Here is a 14141-nt window from a genome sequence, read left to right on the forward strand (position 1 = left end):
TATTGCGCATTACATTATTCCAGCAGTTTTTAAACCAATTTCAAGGACCCACTAAGAGACAACATTGGAGAAAATTTTTCCGATACTATAGTACTGCAATATCGCGGATTCCCACTTGCAACCCTATAGGGGGTGAGGAGAAATCACACTGTTGCGGTAACGTGGAGTGTGTTCGCCACCGTTCCGGAGGCACTCTGCGCATAATTAAATCCCCCCTAGATGTCTGTATAGCATTACAATAAATAATGAGCTCTAAATAGCAGAAAAGTACAAAAATATTTGTATTTGTGTTATAAATAGTTCTATGAGAGCAAAGACAAAATACTGTGCCATCATTCAACCCACGAGTCCCTGTTATATAAACACGATTATCTTGTATTGAAATAAACCTACAGTCCAGCAGTGCTCATCTAGGAGACCAATCACAAACAATAATTGTAACACAACCTTGTTGACACAAAACAAATTAAAACTGAGCAGCACTTCCTGTTATGGTATAAGTACCTGAATAAAATACACAAGAAAAACCATGTTGTGTAATAACGTTTATTTATATAAGGTTAAATAAGAACCATACACTGGAAGTTGGATCTAAACCAGCTGAGTTTAAAAAATAGTCCTGTATAATAAAGGCAACAGATGAGTATCGATCTGTACAAACTGCGCTTCTGTTCATATCAGGATATTCCTACTTGCGTATCCTATTTATGCCCATAAGGATATTTTCTGTGCACCAATCCAAAACAAAACGATAATCCCATGTAGTGCTGTCATAAAAAATAACACTGAACGCTCAGGATATGGATATGCATCTAAACTGTTAGAGTGGTAATCGTGCCATTCTCAAAAGATAATGTGTGCAGACCATCATATGAGATCTATCTAACTAAACCGCCTTTATATATTAAAACACAGGGAATCTAAGTTACACATACTTAAGTGTGTGTGTGTATGTATACGTGTGTGCATGTGTGTAATATATATATATATATATATATATATATATGTATATGTGTGTGTATATATTTGTAATGTGTGTATATATATCTACTATTATTTTTATTTTTTTTTCCAAATACTGATTATACTAATACCCATAATTGACTCTGTACTGAATTCAATGGGTTTCTCCATTGTACCAGTTGTTTTTGTTTTTGTTTTTTTTCACGATGACCCAGACAGAGGTTTATCCTCCCCCAGCCAGACCCATAGCAGTCTGCAGTTTGTCAATATTGCGCCTTTTATGCCAGCTTATTGATGAGGTTGTTGCACCTTTGTATTGTATTATCATACCTTCATAGGATTTGATAGGTCAACTCTGGGAAGAGATAAAAGATCATTGGGAAGAGAAGAGAATCAATGGCACCTGTATGTACTGAATGCTGATCAGACTCACTAGCACTGTTATAGCAAATAAGTAACGCTCTATCGTCCATCCATTTTACATTTACTATACCCAATTTCAGGGGGAAAACATATGGGGTCAGAATCCCTTCGTTCTTATTCATGCATGTCTAGAAATTCAAAATGACATTGGATAAAGCATTAAGAAGAAAATGCTTTTGTTGGTGTAACTTTTTTATTGCATAGCTAAATGCCTGTGCAGGGGAACTCAGGACACCTGACTTTGTTTGTCATCCTGTCTTTCTCTCTCAAGAATGTTATTTACCCGGGGGCTGGTGATGAAGCTATTTCAGAATACAAATCGGTTATATACTACCAAGTCAAGCAGCCGCGGTGGTTTGAGACTGTGAAGGTAAATTGTGCAACGAGCGAACCAAATTTTTATTTTTAATCCAGATACAATTCTTGAATGTTGTCACAAAGATATAAAATTAAACCGGTTGGGAGATTGGCTATGGCTTAGGTTTACTCTTCTAATACTTACATTTATTCCAAATAGTTTTTACACTGCAGTAAATTAAATGTATATGAGCTGTTTTGTATAAATCACAGCTAAGAGTTTTCCTGACAGATCACAGAAGTTATGGTAAAAGGGTTCTCCATCTTATATTTATTTATATATATTAACCATTCTAAAGCAACCACCACCCTCCCCCAATAACTTGTTTTGCCACAAAACTCTAGCCCAATCTTACCTTGGAACCACAGTCAGATACTGATCGCTTAGCCAGTGTCCCTGATCCTAAAAGCATTTGTTGGTATTTTCTAGTTCTGGAATCCCTTCCCTTTCCTGCCAGTACAGTCTAATCCGTGATACCTGGCCGGAAACTGCACGGAAGCCAGGGCCGAAAAATACCATTGACTGATGGAAATATAATAACTTACAGCCAGAACCCAGGGAACTTACAGAAACAATTTGCTATATCTGTCAGCATCGCACCATCAGTTAATTATGGATTAGTGTTTTGTATTAAAATAAGTTACTCTGGAAGAGTGGGTGTATAGGTAAAGCAAACGTGATTTCAGTTTGCGTTTGATTAAATTCTACTAGTTTAATAACTTCAACTTCATAGTGAATGCCTCGTGTTTTAATAATATTACAATTAATAACAAATTGTTCCATTAATTTGGAAGCATCTGCTATACTGATTGTTTTGCTTACAGCAGCTTTTCTTTAGAGACCTGTTCTGTTCATCTGTGCTTATTCCCGCCTTCCGTGAATGTCTCCCAGACGTGTAATAACCTCACATACCACCACATACTCATATTATTGTTGGTCCAGTAATTAAGGCAAATGCACTTAGCTTTTCTTCTGTTTCGCTGTAGGTTGCAATCCCGATTGAAGACGTAAATCGGACCCATTTAAGGTTCACGTTTCGTCACAGATCATCCCAGGAGTGTAAGTGGTAGACATTACTTAGTGATATTTCCATTGTCTGCCTGTGACCATGCAGTGTACTGCTCCATGTCCTATAATTGTTTTGTTTGCATCTATCTAATTGGTGCTTATATTATTTTGCGTTCAATGTTATCTTTGGTGTTCAGCCCAAGCACTTGCTTATATAAATTCACTGTCTTATTCTAAATTGGTTGTGTTGCAATTAAAATGAAGAAATTGCTTTAGTACCTAATTATATTTTTCTTACACAGCTAAAGATAAGTCTGAGAAGATATTTGCAGTAGCATTTGTAAAACTTATGAGATACGACGGGACAACATTAAGAGATGGAGAACATGACCTCCTAGTTTACAAGGTAAAGTATTGCATTATATTGGTTGCTACTGACAGTGACTGTTGTTAAAACATGACTCGATTGGTTCAACCAGCAGTATTAACCTTAAGTAATTTTACCAAAGGGCTAAACACCTTCGCCCCATCGCAAGTGGATGTCACTGTGTGTAGTGCTGTCATTGGCAAACCGAAAGGGTGTTTCTTAGTGCCTGGAAACCCCCGTCCAAGCCTGGGGCAGTGTATAATTGAGGTGGCTGGACCCTGCCTCCGCTTCGCACAGCCCTGCTTGAAAAGGGAGAGCTGCGTGCACCTAACAGTAGTGCACGCAGCATTGCCCATGTATATTATGGGGATAGGAAGAGTTAGAGAGCAGCCAAGCACTGTCTAAAATTATAGCCACGCCCCCATGCATGCTGGTCACGCCCACTGGCGGCGTGGTGTGGAAACCCCCCTCTGCAAATCTTGCGTTTGCCCCTGGCTGTGCGGGTAGTTTCATGCACCAGGCAGTACTGTACAGCGTGTTGACTTTGGAAGATCATGCTGCTGCAAGCTCACCGACAGCTGCTTCTCCCTATGTGACAGCCAGGAACCATAACGAGTATTTCTGCCCCTTTATATCTCTCCTGTACAGTAGTTAACGTAGAACAGTGAACATGGGATACACATTGGGGTTTTCACATTGCATGGTATCTGATAATCCAACTGTGTAGAAACGTGTGACTGTCACACAGTGTAAATAATGCCCCCAGCCCCAGGCTTGAGCAGCATATGGTATGTTAGTGTAGCTGGAAGATGACCACACACACAGACCAACCACATCTTCTTACATTCTTTCTCTGCAGTATCGGCCAATATCGGCTGTGATACTGTGCACATGATGGCCTACCAATGCATAACCTGTATAGTTACTAAATATTACATATGTGAATTACTGTAGCAGTTATCTCAATATATGTTTCTGAGGATAACTTGCAGATTATTTTAACAGTTAATTTGAATATCTGTGATTGATAAAACAAATTCATGAATCACAAGTTGGGAGTAATTGATCATTGTTATTAAGCACATTATTGTTAGATATCGGAGGTATGCTCATGACTTTTAGCTGGGAATAAAGTATTTATTTACACGTTTCCCATTGCTTAAGAATTAGACTGAGAAGGACCAAATAGCTCTTGTTTCTATTTATATTTCCGTTTCTCGTTTCTAAATTGCACATGATACTTTTTGTCTTCTATTTGGGGAAAAGGCGGAGGCGAAAAAACTTGAAGATGCAGCGACATATCTCGGCCTTCCGGCAACCAAAATAGAACTGGAGGAGAAAGGACACTCGGCCACTGGGAAGAGCATGACGAACCTGGGCAGCTGCACGATCAGCAAAGATTCTTTCCAAATATCCACTCTCGTCTGCTCAACTAAACTCACACAGAATGGTAGGATGGTAGAACACACAAAACCCCCCCCCCCCAGTACTATCATTAACACAAAAACGAGGCAGAACCCCTGGGCTAGCTTACAATGAGGGTGTTTTTTAAAATAATGTTTGTCCTTTGGTTAAAACTGGCCATACCTTCATCAGTTTTGTTTCATAGGAAAAAAACTGTAAATTTGTACAATCCCATCAATGTATAATTAAGGCCCAAGTGTTACAATACTAATCTGATAATTTGTATTTTCATTATTAAGTGCCTACACAAACAATTTATTATTTTTTTTTCTCCCCATGGGATCACCTTTATTGAGAATTTATGACCATTGCTACATGTGGGACACAAACTACCTTAAATGATGGTGATTTAATCAAAAAGATTTTTCAGAAATAGGATTTTTTAATTTTTAATCCTAATTAGGCAGTGAATTTTCTGCAGGCGTATATATTAAGTTTGTAGTTTTTAAATTGTTCTATGTTTGTTGTAATCGTTCATTTAAAATATTTGTTTTTCATAGTTTGCGAAAAAGGCTTTAAAGTTAAAGCCACACAGCAATTTATGATCGCACAAAGTAGAAAGTCGTTGCCAGTACATGCACAATGCAGTGCAGGTGAAGGATTGTTTAGACAACTGCACACACTCGCAATTACAATACACTTGTATCATATTCAGTCATATCACTGTTTTATCAACAGTGAACGATTCTGATCGCAAAGCCACATAGGCAAGGTTATTGATTAAAATGTCAAATTGACAACACTGTGTAATGGAATCACAATTGCTATATTTTTGTTCTTATTTTTTCTTTTTTTTTTAAATAAAGTTTTTGGGTGCATTATATATTTTGTACTAAACTGTTACTGTTTTGGTCACTTATTGTATTTGTTTTATAAATGTCCTTTTTATAAATATTCATCTACGTCCCTTTGTCTTTCAGTGGATTTGTTAGGTCTCTTGAAGTGGCGCTCAAATACCAATTTGCTGCAACAGAATTTGCGTCAGTTAATGAACGTAGATGGCGGAGAAGTTGTTAAGGTAATATACTTCTCATTTTCTTATTGTTTTTCTTCTTTTTGAAGTATACTTTAGACAAAAATAAAAAAATTTCAGCCAGCTTCCACACCATATGGGCAGATTGATAGAAATGGATTTAATTACATTGTACAAGGGAGTAAAAGGAAATATTTGTTTGGGCACAAGTTATTCTTTATTGATCTATCTTGTTTTGATGAGTGACGTTAATAATTTTTCAACATTGTATACTGTGATTAAAGAAAAACTAAAATGAAAATTGAGTTAATGTTCAAATAATGTTCTTTATGCAAACATTCCTTAAAGTTGTTAAAACTAACCAACAAACGAACCAAAAGTTGTCAAAACTAATAATATACGCAGCTTCCATTGAAGAAGCAGCATTATCTCTACGCTTTGGACGTCATTTACAAAGGACACCTGATGAGCCTTGGTTTTGCCCCGGTGCTTATCCTGCGCTCCTCCAGAACTGGGGAAAGTGTGTGTGTGTGGAAGGGGGGGGGGGGGGGTGCAGCTGTTAGTTCCTCGGTGTTGACTAAATTCCCCACATAATGTTGCAATATTCCGAAAAGGGATGGCGCAATAAAAGAGGGTGTTGAGAGGGGGAAGGGTTAAAAACTGTGCCAATTATATTGTATATGCATCTAATGTAATCTCATCATATAAATGATGTACTAAATGCAATATGGCTATGGATATTAACACAAATGGAAAGGTAATTGTCTGTTATTTGGCCAATAATGCCAATCAGTTTGTAAAAGTCAATATAAATTGCTGGAACACAAAGTCCAAATTCACAACAGTGGCGTGATAGCAAGTTTCTAGAAATCTCTTGATCTTGATCTCTCCATGGTGTCTCATGCAAAGAACGGGGAGAGAAAAGTGACAGAAGTCCAATGGTGTTATATAGCTTGAAACATTTATTCCTTCAAACGATTAAAATGAACTTACATTTAGTAAGTGTTGCTGCGCATATAAGGGTATCTTTCCTTGCTCTCCGGCTCGGACGCTTTCACTGGTGCTTCGGGATTAGATGTCGCACTCTCCCTTTAGCAGCTCGTCAGTTGCTTCTTCACCACCCAGCGTCTCGGTGTCTCAGCTACTTCTGAATTGCTTTTGCTAAGTAACGATCCTTAGTAAGTTAACTTCAGTGTGCAAACCGACGCTCCACGCCCTGGTGACCACTCTCAAACTGAAACTGCACTTATCCGGCGAGATTCCTAGTGCAAAAGTGTAAACGTCGCATTAGTCTGTTCTCCGACCACTTTAGAATCCTTCCTGTCATTAAATTGAACTTTTTAGTTTTTCTCAAATAAATACTGCTCTGTTTTGCCTAACTTATGACTCAATAGTGAAATTAGGGAATAAGGACTTTGAGAGTATTACATGTGCAGTTTTATGTAGTTGAGGTTTTTTATTGTTCCATAGGACAGAGTGTGTCTAGAAATGTGATTCCCCAGCAAAGTACAACTAAATGATGTAAAATGTGCCCTATAAAATATTGGATGATCTCATCCAATTCGGAGCTTGTGCAAAGTTCAGTGTTTTTGCAGCGTGAGTAGAGTGTGTGCCCCTTGCCCTATTTTGATTGCTACATCTGTGAGTACATCTATATTTCCTCCAGGGAAAACCATTATTTAACATATGTAGAAGTTAGTCCTAAGATTCTCATCTGTGCCCAAAACTCTTATGTGTTTGGCATCAAAGTACTCTGGAATTGATCACTTCAAGTTGTTTGTGGACAAATTCAAAACAGATGTGTCAGATTTTGCCTGTCTTAATATGCAGTCCTCAACTACCTTCCCATGGTCCATCATGGTTGACTACTTCTCCAAAATGGGTAGTTTATTTCCTCTTAAGGCTTTGTCACCTTTTTCTCTTCCCGTGAAGCTATTTGTGAAAGTTTTCTGTGTCCACGGCGTGCCCCTTTCCATTGTATCTAACAGAAGAGCGCAAAGTGTTTTGAACTTTTGGTGGGCCTTGTGCATTCAGTTAGAGACCAAATTGGACCATTCATCTGCATACCGTACCCAGATGACTGGGCAGGTGGGGTGGGTCGATCATACCCTTGAACTTAACCTACAGTCTTATTTTTAGGCGTATCACCACTTCTTGGGACTTCTGCTTTTGATACCAAATTGTCTGATCTACAAGTAGTTTGAAAATACACCCTTGGATGTTCTTCTGATAGCCTCTGATGTTAAACATACTCAGATGGGCATTATTCAGTATATATTTTACATCATGACCATAAGGTATGGCTCTCCACTAAATATGTCAAACTCAAACTACCCTTTATAAAAATAGCTCCTCCGTTCAGGTCACCAGCGACAACCTCTAGTGGCACAGTTTGTCCACCTACACAACTTTTGATGGCGCTCTCTGCTTATCATCATCACCATTTATTTATATAGCGCCACTGATTCCGCAGTGCTGTACAGAGAACTCATTCACATCAATCCCTGCCCCATTGGAGCCTACAGTCTAAATTCCCTAATATAGACACAGGCAGTGAGAGAGACTAGGGTCAATTTTGATAGCAGTCAATTAACCTACCAGTATGTTTTTGGAGTTTGGGAGGAAACCAGAGCACCCGGAGGAAACCAACGCAAACACAGGGAAAACATACAAACTCCACACAGATAAGGCCATGGTTGGGATTTGAACTCATGACCCCAGTGCTGTGAATCAGAAGTGCTAACTACTGAGCCACCATGCTGCCCAGAATGACATTTCCCACAGCACATAACTAGTTAATATACAGAGTTTGATTTCTTTACATTTTTAACCGTCACATGGAATAACAAAAATCCTTCATTTTTATAATTGTCTTTTTTTTTTGCCTTATTACGCTGCTTAATGTTAATGTTGTTCTTGAAATCAGTTTAAAGTTTCCAGATGAACTTTATCGTCATTGTTTTTGTATCTGTAGTTCTTGCAGGACACTTTGGATGCCCTGTTTAACATCATAATGGAAAATTCAGAGAGTGAAACATTTGATATATTAGTATTCGATGCCTTGGTAAGTAAAAGGAAAGAAGATGATCGATTATCATGCATTGTTATCTGAAATAATTTGTTTCTTCATTGCTTTTGTCACGGGTAAACAGCCATTGTTTTGAGCTGCCGTCTTGATGAACATATTTGTAAAAACTTTGGTTACAAGAAATAGATTATTTTCTTTAAAGAACTGCAAGGTGCATTTAGAGGTAAATTCATATCGAACAGTGTTGTGTGATCTATAAAATGTATGCACATTACAAAATGCTGTTTAGTATGTGAAGAACGTGTTGTAATATGGTTTTCCTGTAATACTGTTCCCAGTGATTTTCTGATATTCCCTTTGAATGGACGCCCTGTGCTGGAGGCACATGCAGAGTGAGATGTAATGTTCCTCGGCTCAGGATGTGCCTCCTACCATCATGCATTATTTACCAGTAACACTTCTTTCTCTTCCAGGTATTCATTATCGGTCTGATTGCAGATCGGAAGTTTCAGCACTTCAATCCAGTCCTGGAAACTTATATAAAGAAGCACTTCAGTGCAACCTTGGCTTATACGTATGTTTAATCTTTCCCCTATTAACAGATCGGTAGTGACACTGTGCGCTCAATGCATTAATACCCAGAAAACGCCTAGGAATTATGTGCCTGGGGTTTATAAAACTTATCTTGGATTTTTGACCTATTTAAATCATGCAAATAGATGCATCATTCTTGTTTTGCATTTACCTTTTGCTAATATTCAAGGCACGTTTAATGCCATGATACATATTAATGAGCTGTAACCCATTCTGATTTAGCGTCAATGTCGTGCAAGATGCGAGTAATGAAATAAATTGATTGGTTACAATTTACAACAAGTTTTTTGTTTTCTGGTATTTTTATTGAGAGAAATGCTGACAATACCAACTGATCCATAATTCTCAGACTAAGCCGGCATTTATCCCGTGCAAGTTTAATCACAACTGTATAGTATAGAATTTACAGTGAGAATGTTAATACATCTGTATTTGGTTATGTTTTTCATTTATGTTGTAAAAAGAATTGGCCAATATTGGCAGCAGCAGCTATTTTTATATAGCACCACTGATTCCGCAGCGCTGTACAGAGAACTCACTCACATCAGTCCCTAACACACACACACACACACACACACACACACACACACACACACACACTAAGGTCAATTTGATAGCAGCCAATTAACCTGCTAGTATCTTGTTTTTAGAGTGTGGGAGGAAACCAGAGCAACCGGAGGAAACCCACACAAACACAGGGAGAACATACAAACCCCTCACAGATAAGGCCATGGTCGGCAATTGAACTCATGACCCCAGTGCTGTGAGGCAGAAGTGCTAACCACTGAGCCACTGTTCTGCCCTTAATGTCATTGTCCATAAGGACTAATTTTAATTAAATAAAAGGCCGCAGGATACTAGGGGGCAATAGACCTGAGAAAATATTGTAATTTCGGGTTTATTTGTATTTATTACAAATAGTCAGGACAATATAGGGGCTTAGTTTTTTGGTACAATGAATTTAATTTCTCTAATATTTGAGTTTACTAAAGGTACATTGTGTCTGGAGCCTTATTTATTCACAAAACTATACATTTTTGAGCTCTTCTTGGTGACAGGGGTACTAAGATTTGCTTTGTCCAATTGTCCTAATATCTGTCATTCAGATATTTTTATATTGGCTTGGCCTCTGGGACATAAAAATGTATTGATAATTTTAATTTAATTGGTCGAACAAGCAATTTAGCATTTATGTATTAATAACCTTTATTTAACCAAAGCATTTCTTAAAATGAGTAACTTTTGTTTTAATTCAGAGGAGCAAACTATATATGTACCGTACAATAAAGAAAGGACAGTGCATCCTAGATGTTCCCCTGTAAATGTTCATTGCTTCAAAAAGGGGTATTTCTAGATCCACACAAAACAATTTAAAATGTAAATCTGAGGCACAGAAAAAGTTATAGAAACTACCACAGAACCAATAATAAAATATAAAAATTACAAAATGATATAGGAATAATGGTCAAAACAATGGCAACAGATGTGTTAATGTATAACATATATTATAAACAAGTTAACCCGTGCATGATACTCATGCATTCTAGTCAAATCAAGCTACTTAAGGTGTTAAAAAGGTTCTTGTCATGCATTTGGGCCTAGCCCAGGCCTCCTCAGGGGAAGAGCGTTACTTCCCGACGTAAGCGCCCTTTTTTAACGTGGTTTTGTCCACATGTCACCACCTCATCATTCTTCTCCATCACCTCATCCTTCATTTTCATCGCCACATCCTTCATCAAGCTACTTAAGGTGTTAAAAACTCCCCACTTTCACCTCCGGCAACCACCAACCACTCCCAACTGTCACTTCTCCTTCAAGAAATATATAGGTCAGTGTATAACTCTGCCCAGCAGGTGGCGCTGTAGCTTGGGTTTTTTTTTCCCACACACGCCACTAGGCATTTATATAGTCGATACTTTAATATACCAATGATAAAATATCAAACATAAAATAGTAACATAAATCCTAGTTGAATAAAATACAACATGGACAATATAAAGTCCATAATTGCAATTATGACATTAACTGGAAATCAATGAGTTTGATAGAGTTTTAAAAGTTATTCCTCCACTTCATAATGATCCATCTATTGGTGGATGAACTGAGCCATTATAACTTGCACCATGGAATGCTTTTTTAATGGTCGTCTTATATGACTTTTATTTTTATGTTTTATTATTGGTTCTGAGGTGCTTTCTATAACTTCTCCTGCGCCTCAAATTTGTATTTTAAATATATATATTCAACATCTCTAATGTTTCAGTATCATATCTTTTGGAATAAGGTCAGGCTCTCTACATCCTTCCCATTAGTTACAATTTCTCCTCCCCTTCTTCCCTAGCCTATTATCCCACTCTCTTACTTGGCCGTCATTGCGTCAAGTGCAATTTCACACATACAGGGCTAGATTTACTAAGCTGCGGGTTTGAAAAAGTGGAGATGTTGCCTATAGCAACCAATCGGATTCTAGCTTTCATTTATTTAGTACTTTCTACAAAATGACATCTAGAATCTGGTTGCTATAGGCAACATCCCCACTTTTTCAAACCCGCAGCTTGGTAAAACTAGCCCATAGTCTCAGCAATAACACATAAATGAAGATACAAGTGTTACATATGGGGGGCACACAGTATATTATGCCAATGTGCTGCACCTATCACAGGCCACTTATCAGTATCTTTTACTCTTACTCTTGTTCTTCCTTTGTTCATTAAGTTTCCCTGCCAAGTGAGGTGAACACGACCATTTAATATGCATGTACATATTTATCTTTCAGAAAACTGACAAAAGTCTTAAAAAACTATGTGGACAATGCAGACAGACCTGGCATAACAGAACAAGTATTTAAAGTAATGAAGGCATTGGAATACATCTTCAAATTTATTGTGCGCTCCAGAATCTTGTTTATTCAGTAAGTTTTTGTTTTTTCGGTCCTTTTGGCTTTGTTGTGAAATACGGCGAATTGTCACATTCTTAACCAAGCATAAGAATATCATTTATTTCTACGTTTCAGACTTTATGAAAACAAGGGAGAAGCAGAGTTTATGGAATCCTTACTGCTGCTGTTTAAATCCATGAATGAGATGACAAGTAGTCAGACTGATCAGACTGTTATCGTTAAGGTAAGCAGTGGCGATAAAAGTATGGACACGTTGTAGCCTATCGGGTTATTAAAATCTGAACAGTAACAATGTACACATATCGAGTGGATAATCCAGTAGACGGTAGTGGCATGTACAAGAGTACACAGGCATAGACATTGTGCAATGACGTAGAGATAATCTGTTACACTTTGTTTAGCAACTAAAGAAAATAAATGAAAACCGCACATACGTAATAATGGCATAACAGTAATCTCAAAGTCATTGGCTGCACCTTCTGGAGATACCTGCCCAAGATGATGATCATTGAAGAGGTTCAATGAACAAAGGGCTCCCCTACCCTGTATGTAACTCTTCTAACTGTGACCAAATGTGAACAATCGTCACTAATGGTTTAGTAAGAAATTCAGCGCTTAGACCTATAATAATAATTCTTATCTCTAATATACCTAGCAGTAGGCCAGTGTCTACCATGGAGGTAGCAAGTCAGACACAATATGATTCCTGAAACTGCTTACATTAGAATAGAATATGCAAACATTAGATCATGGTTTCATTCCTGACACAGCGTTTAGGACACTTTGGAGTCTGTTGGGTGCAGTTTGTGCAGCCTTGTGGTAGGGGTAATAGGACATTTCAATAGAAATGAAATTGTCTCAATCTCATACTGTAATTTGAGGAGGATGGTTGGGGAGATTGCATTCGTGCTTCCTAGTTGTAATCAATCATTGGGTCTATCACCACACTTCCCGTGAAAGTAAGGTTTTGTACAAGCTACATCTTAAACCTTATTTGGGGAAGTCCTGGAAGGCCATGTTCTGCCTGAGGGATTGGGATTGTAAGGCTATAAAAGAAGAAATTTGGGACCTCGAAGTCCTCTGCTAGCCGTTGAAGGGATTTAATTTTATAATTTGAGTACATTTGTCTTAAGTATTTCTGCCCATATGGGGCCCAAGCTAGTTTGTGAGGATTCAATCAAACTTCAGCCAGCCATGGAATAATAGATTGTTCTCATGAAAGCCTTCCCTGTACTAAGAAAGCCTGACCCTCTTCCAAATATAAAAATACTATGGCATATCTCTTCACCTTGGGGGAGTTGTGCCCCAGTTTCCTAGTTCAGGAACCCAAGGGGGCTCACACATACATGGCGATATAAGAAGATTAGCCTCTCCTTTTGCCTGCTAGTGGGCGCATGTGGTTTAATTGTGTAGAAGTATAAGAAGTGTAGAGTATCTATAATATAAAAGCCTAGCGGCGTGTGTTAGTCTGTGTGTGAAAAAACTACCGGGTGACAGAGTGCTCAAGCTGCAGCGCCACCTGCTGGGCGGAGTTATATACTACACTGACCTACTAAATTCTTAGCATTATCTAATATATAAAAGTAAAAGCCTAGCGGCGTGTGTTAGTGTGTGTGTGTGGAAAAAACTATTTTCTCAGAAAGGGGCTCATCCAATTGACCTGAAATTTGGTATACTGACATTATTTGACAAAAAAATTATAATAGTGAAGTCAGTTAACTTCCATCATCCCCCCTTCCCCCAGTGGGAGGGGTAGTAAAGGCTAAATTTACGAGTTGAGGGCTCAAACTCCTTTTCGTGAGGTAATTTTACCTCATGAACACACATTAAAAAGGGCGCTTGCATCGGGAAGTAACGCTCTTCCCCTGAGGAGGCCTGGGCTAGGCCTAAATGCATGACAAGAACCTTTTTAAGACCTTTAAGTAGCTTGATTTGACTAGAATGCATGAGTATCATGCACGGGTTAACTTGTAAGAGAATATCAGGCCTGCCAGCCCCACCATTCCCAGAAGTTTTGCATGGCAAGTCATACATCCCCATGACCTTAGATTGTGCCCATAAATG

The 14141-nt window shown here is 38.2% G+C and overlaps 1 protein-coding gene across 2 annotated transcripts in view; it reads left to right on the top strand.

Annotated features, from left to right (window-relative positions):
- Window positions 1-14141, top strand: part of DOCK1 (dedicator of cytokinesis 1) — a 256182-nt gene that overhangs the window by 80207 nt on the left and 161834 nt on the right. For both annotated transcript variants that reach the window (XM_075215996.1, XM_075215997.1), the window contains 9 exons: window positions 1658-1756; window positions 2731-2803; window positions 3055-3158; window positions 4386-4569; window positions 5504-5601; window positions 8531-8620; window positions 9058-9158; window positions 11955-12089; window positions 12192-12300. In XM_075215996.1, the coding sequence (XP_075072097.1) occupies window positions 1658-1756; window positions 2731-2803; window positions 3055-3158; window positions 4386-4569; window positions 5504-5601; window positions 8531-8620; window positions 9058-9158; window positions 11955-12089; window positions 12192-12300 (993 nt within the window). The remainder of the gene's footprint in view (window positions 1-1657; window positions 1757-2730; window positions 2804-3054; window positions 3159-4385; window positions 4570-5503; window positions 5602-8530; window positions 8621-9057; window positions 9159-11954; window positions 12090-12191; window positions 12301-14141) is intronic.

This window comes from Mixophyes fleayi, chromosome 6 (genome assembly GCF_038048845.1).
Source record: "Mixophyes fleayi isolate aMixFle1 chromosome 6, aMixFle1.hap1, whole genome shotgun sequence".
Taxonomy (NCBI): Eukaryota; Metazoa; Chordata; class Amphibia; order Anura; family Limnodynastidae; genus Mixophyes; species Mixophyes fleayi.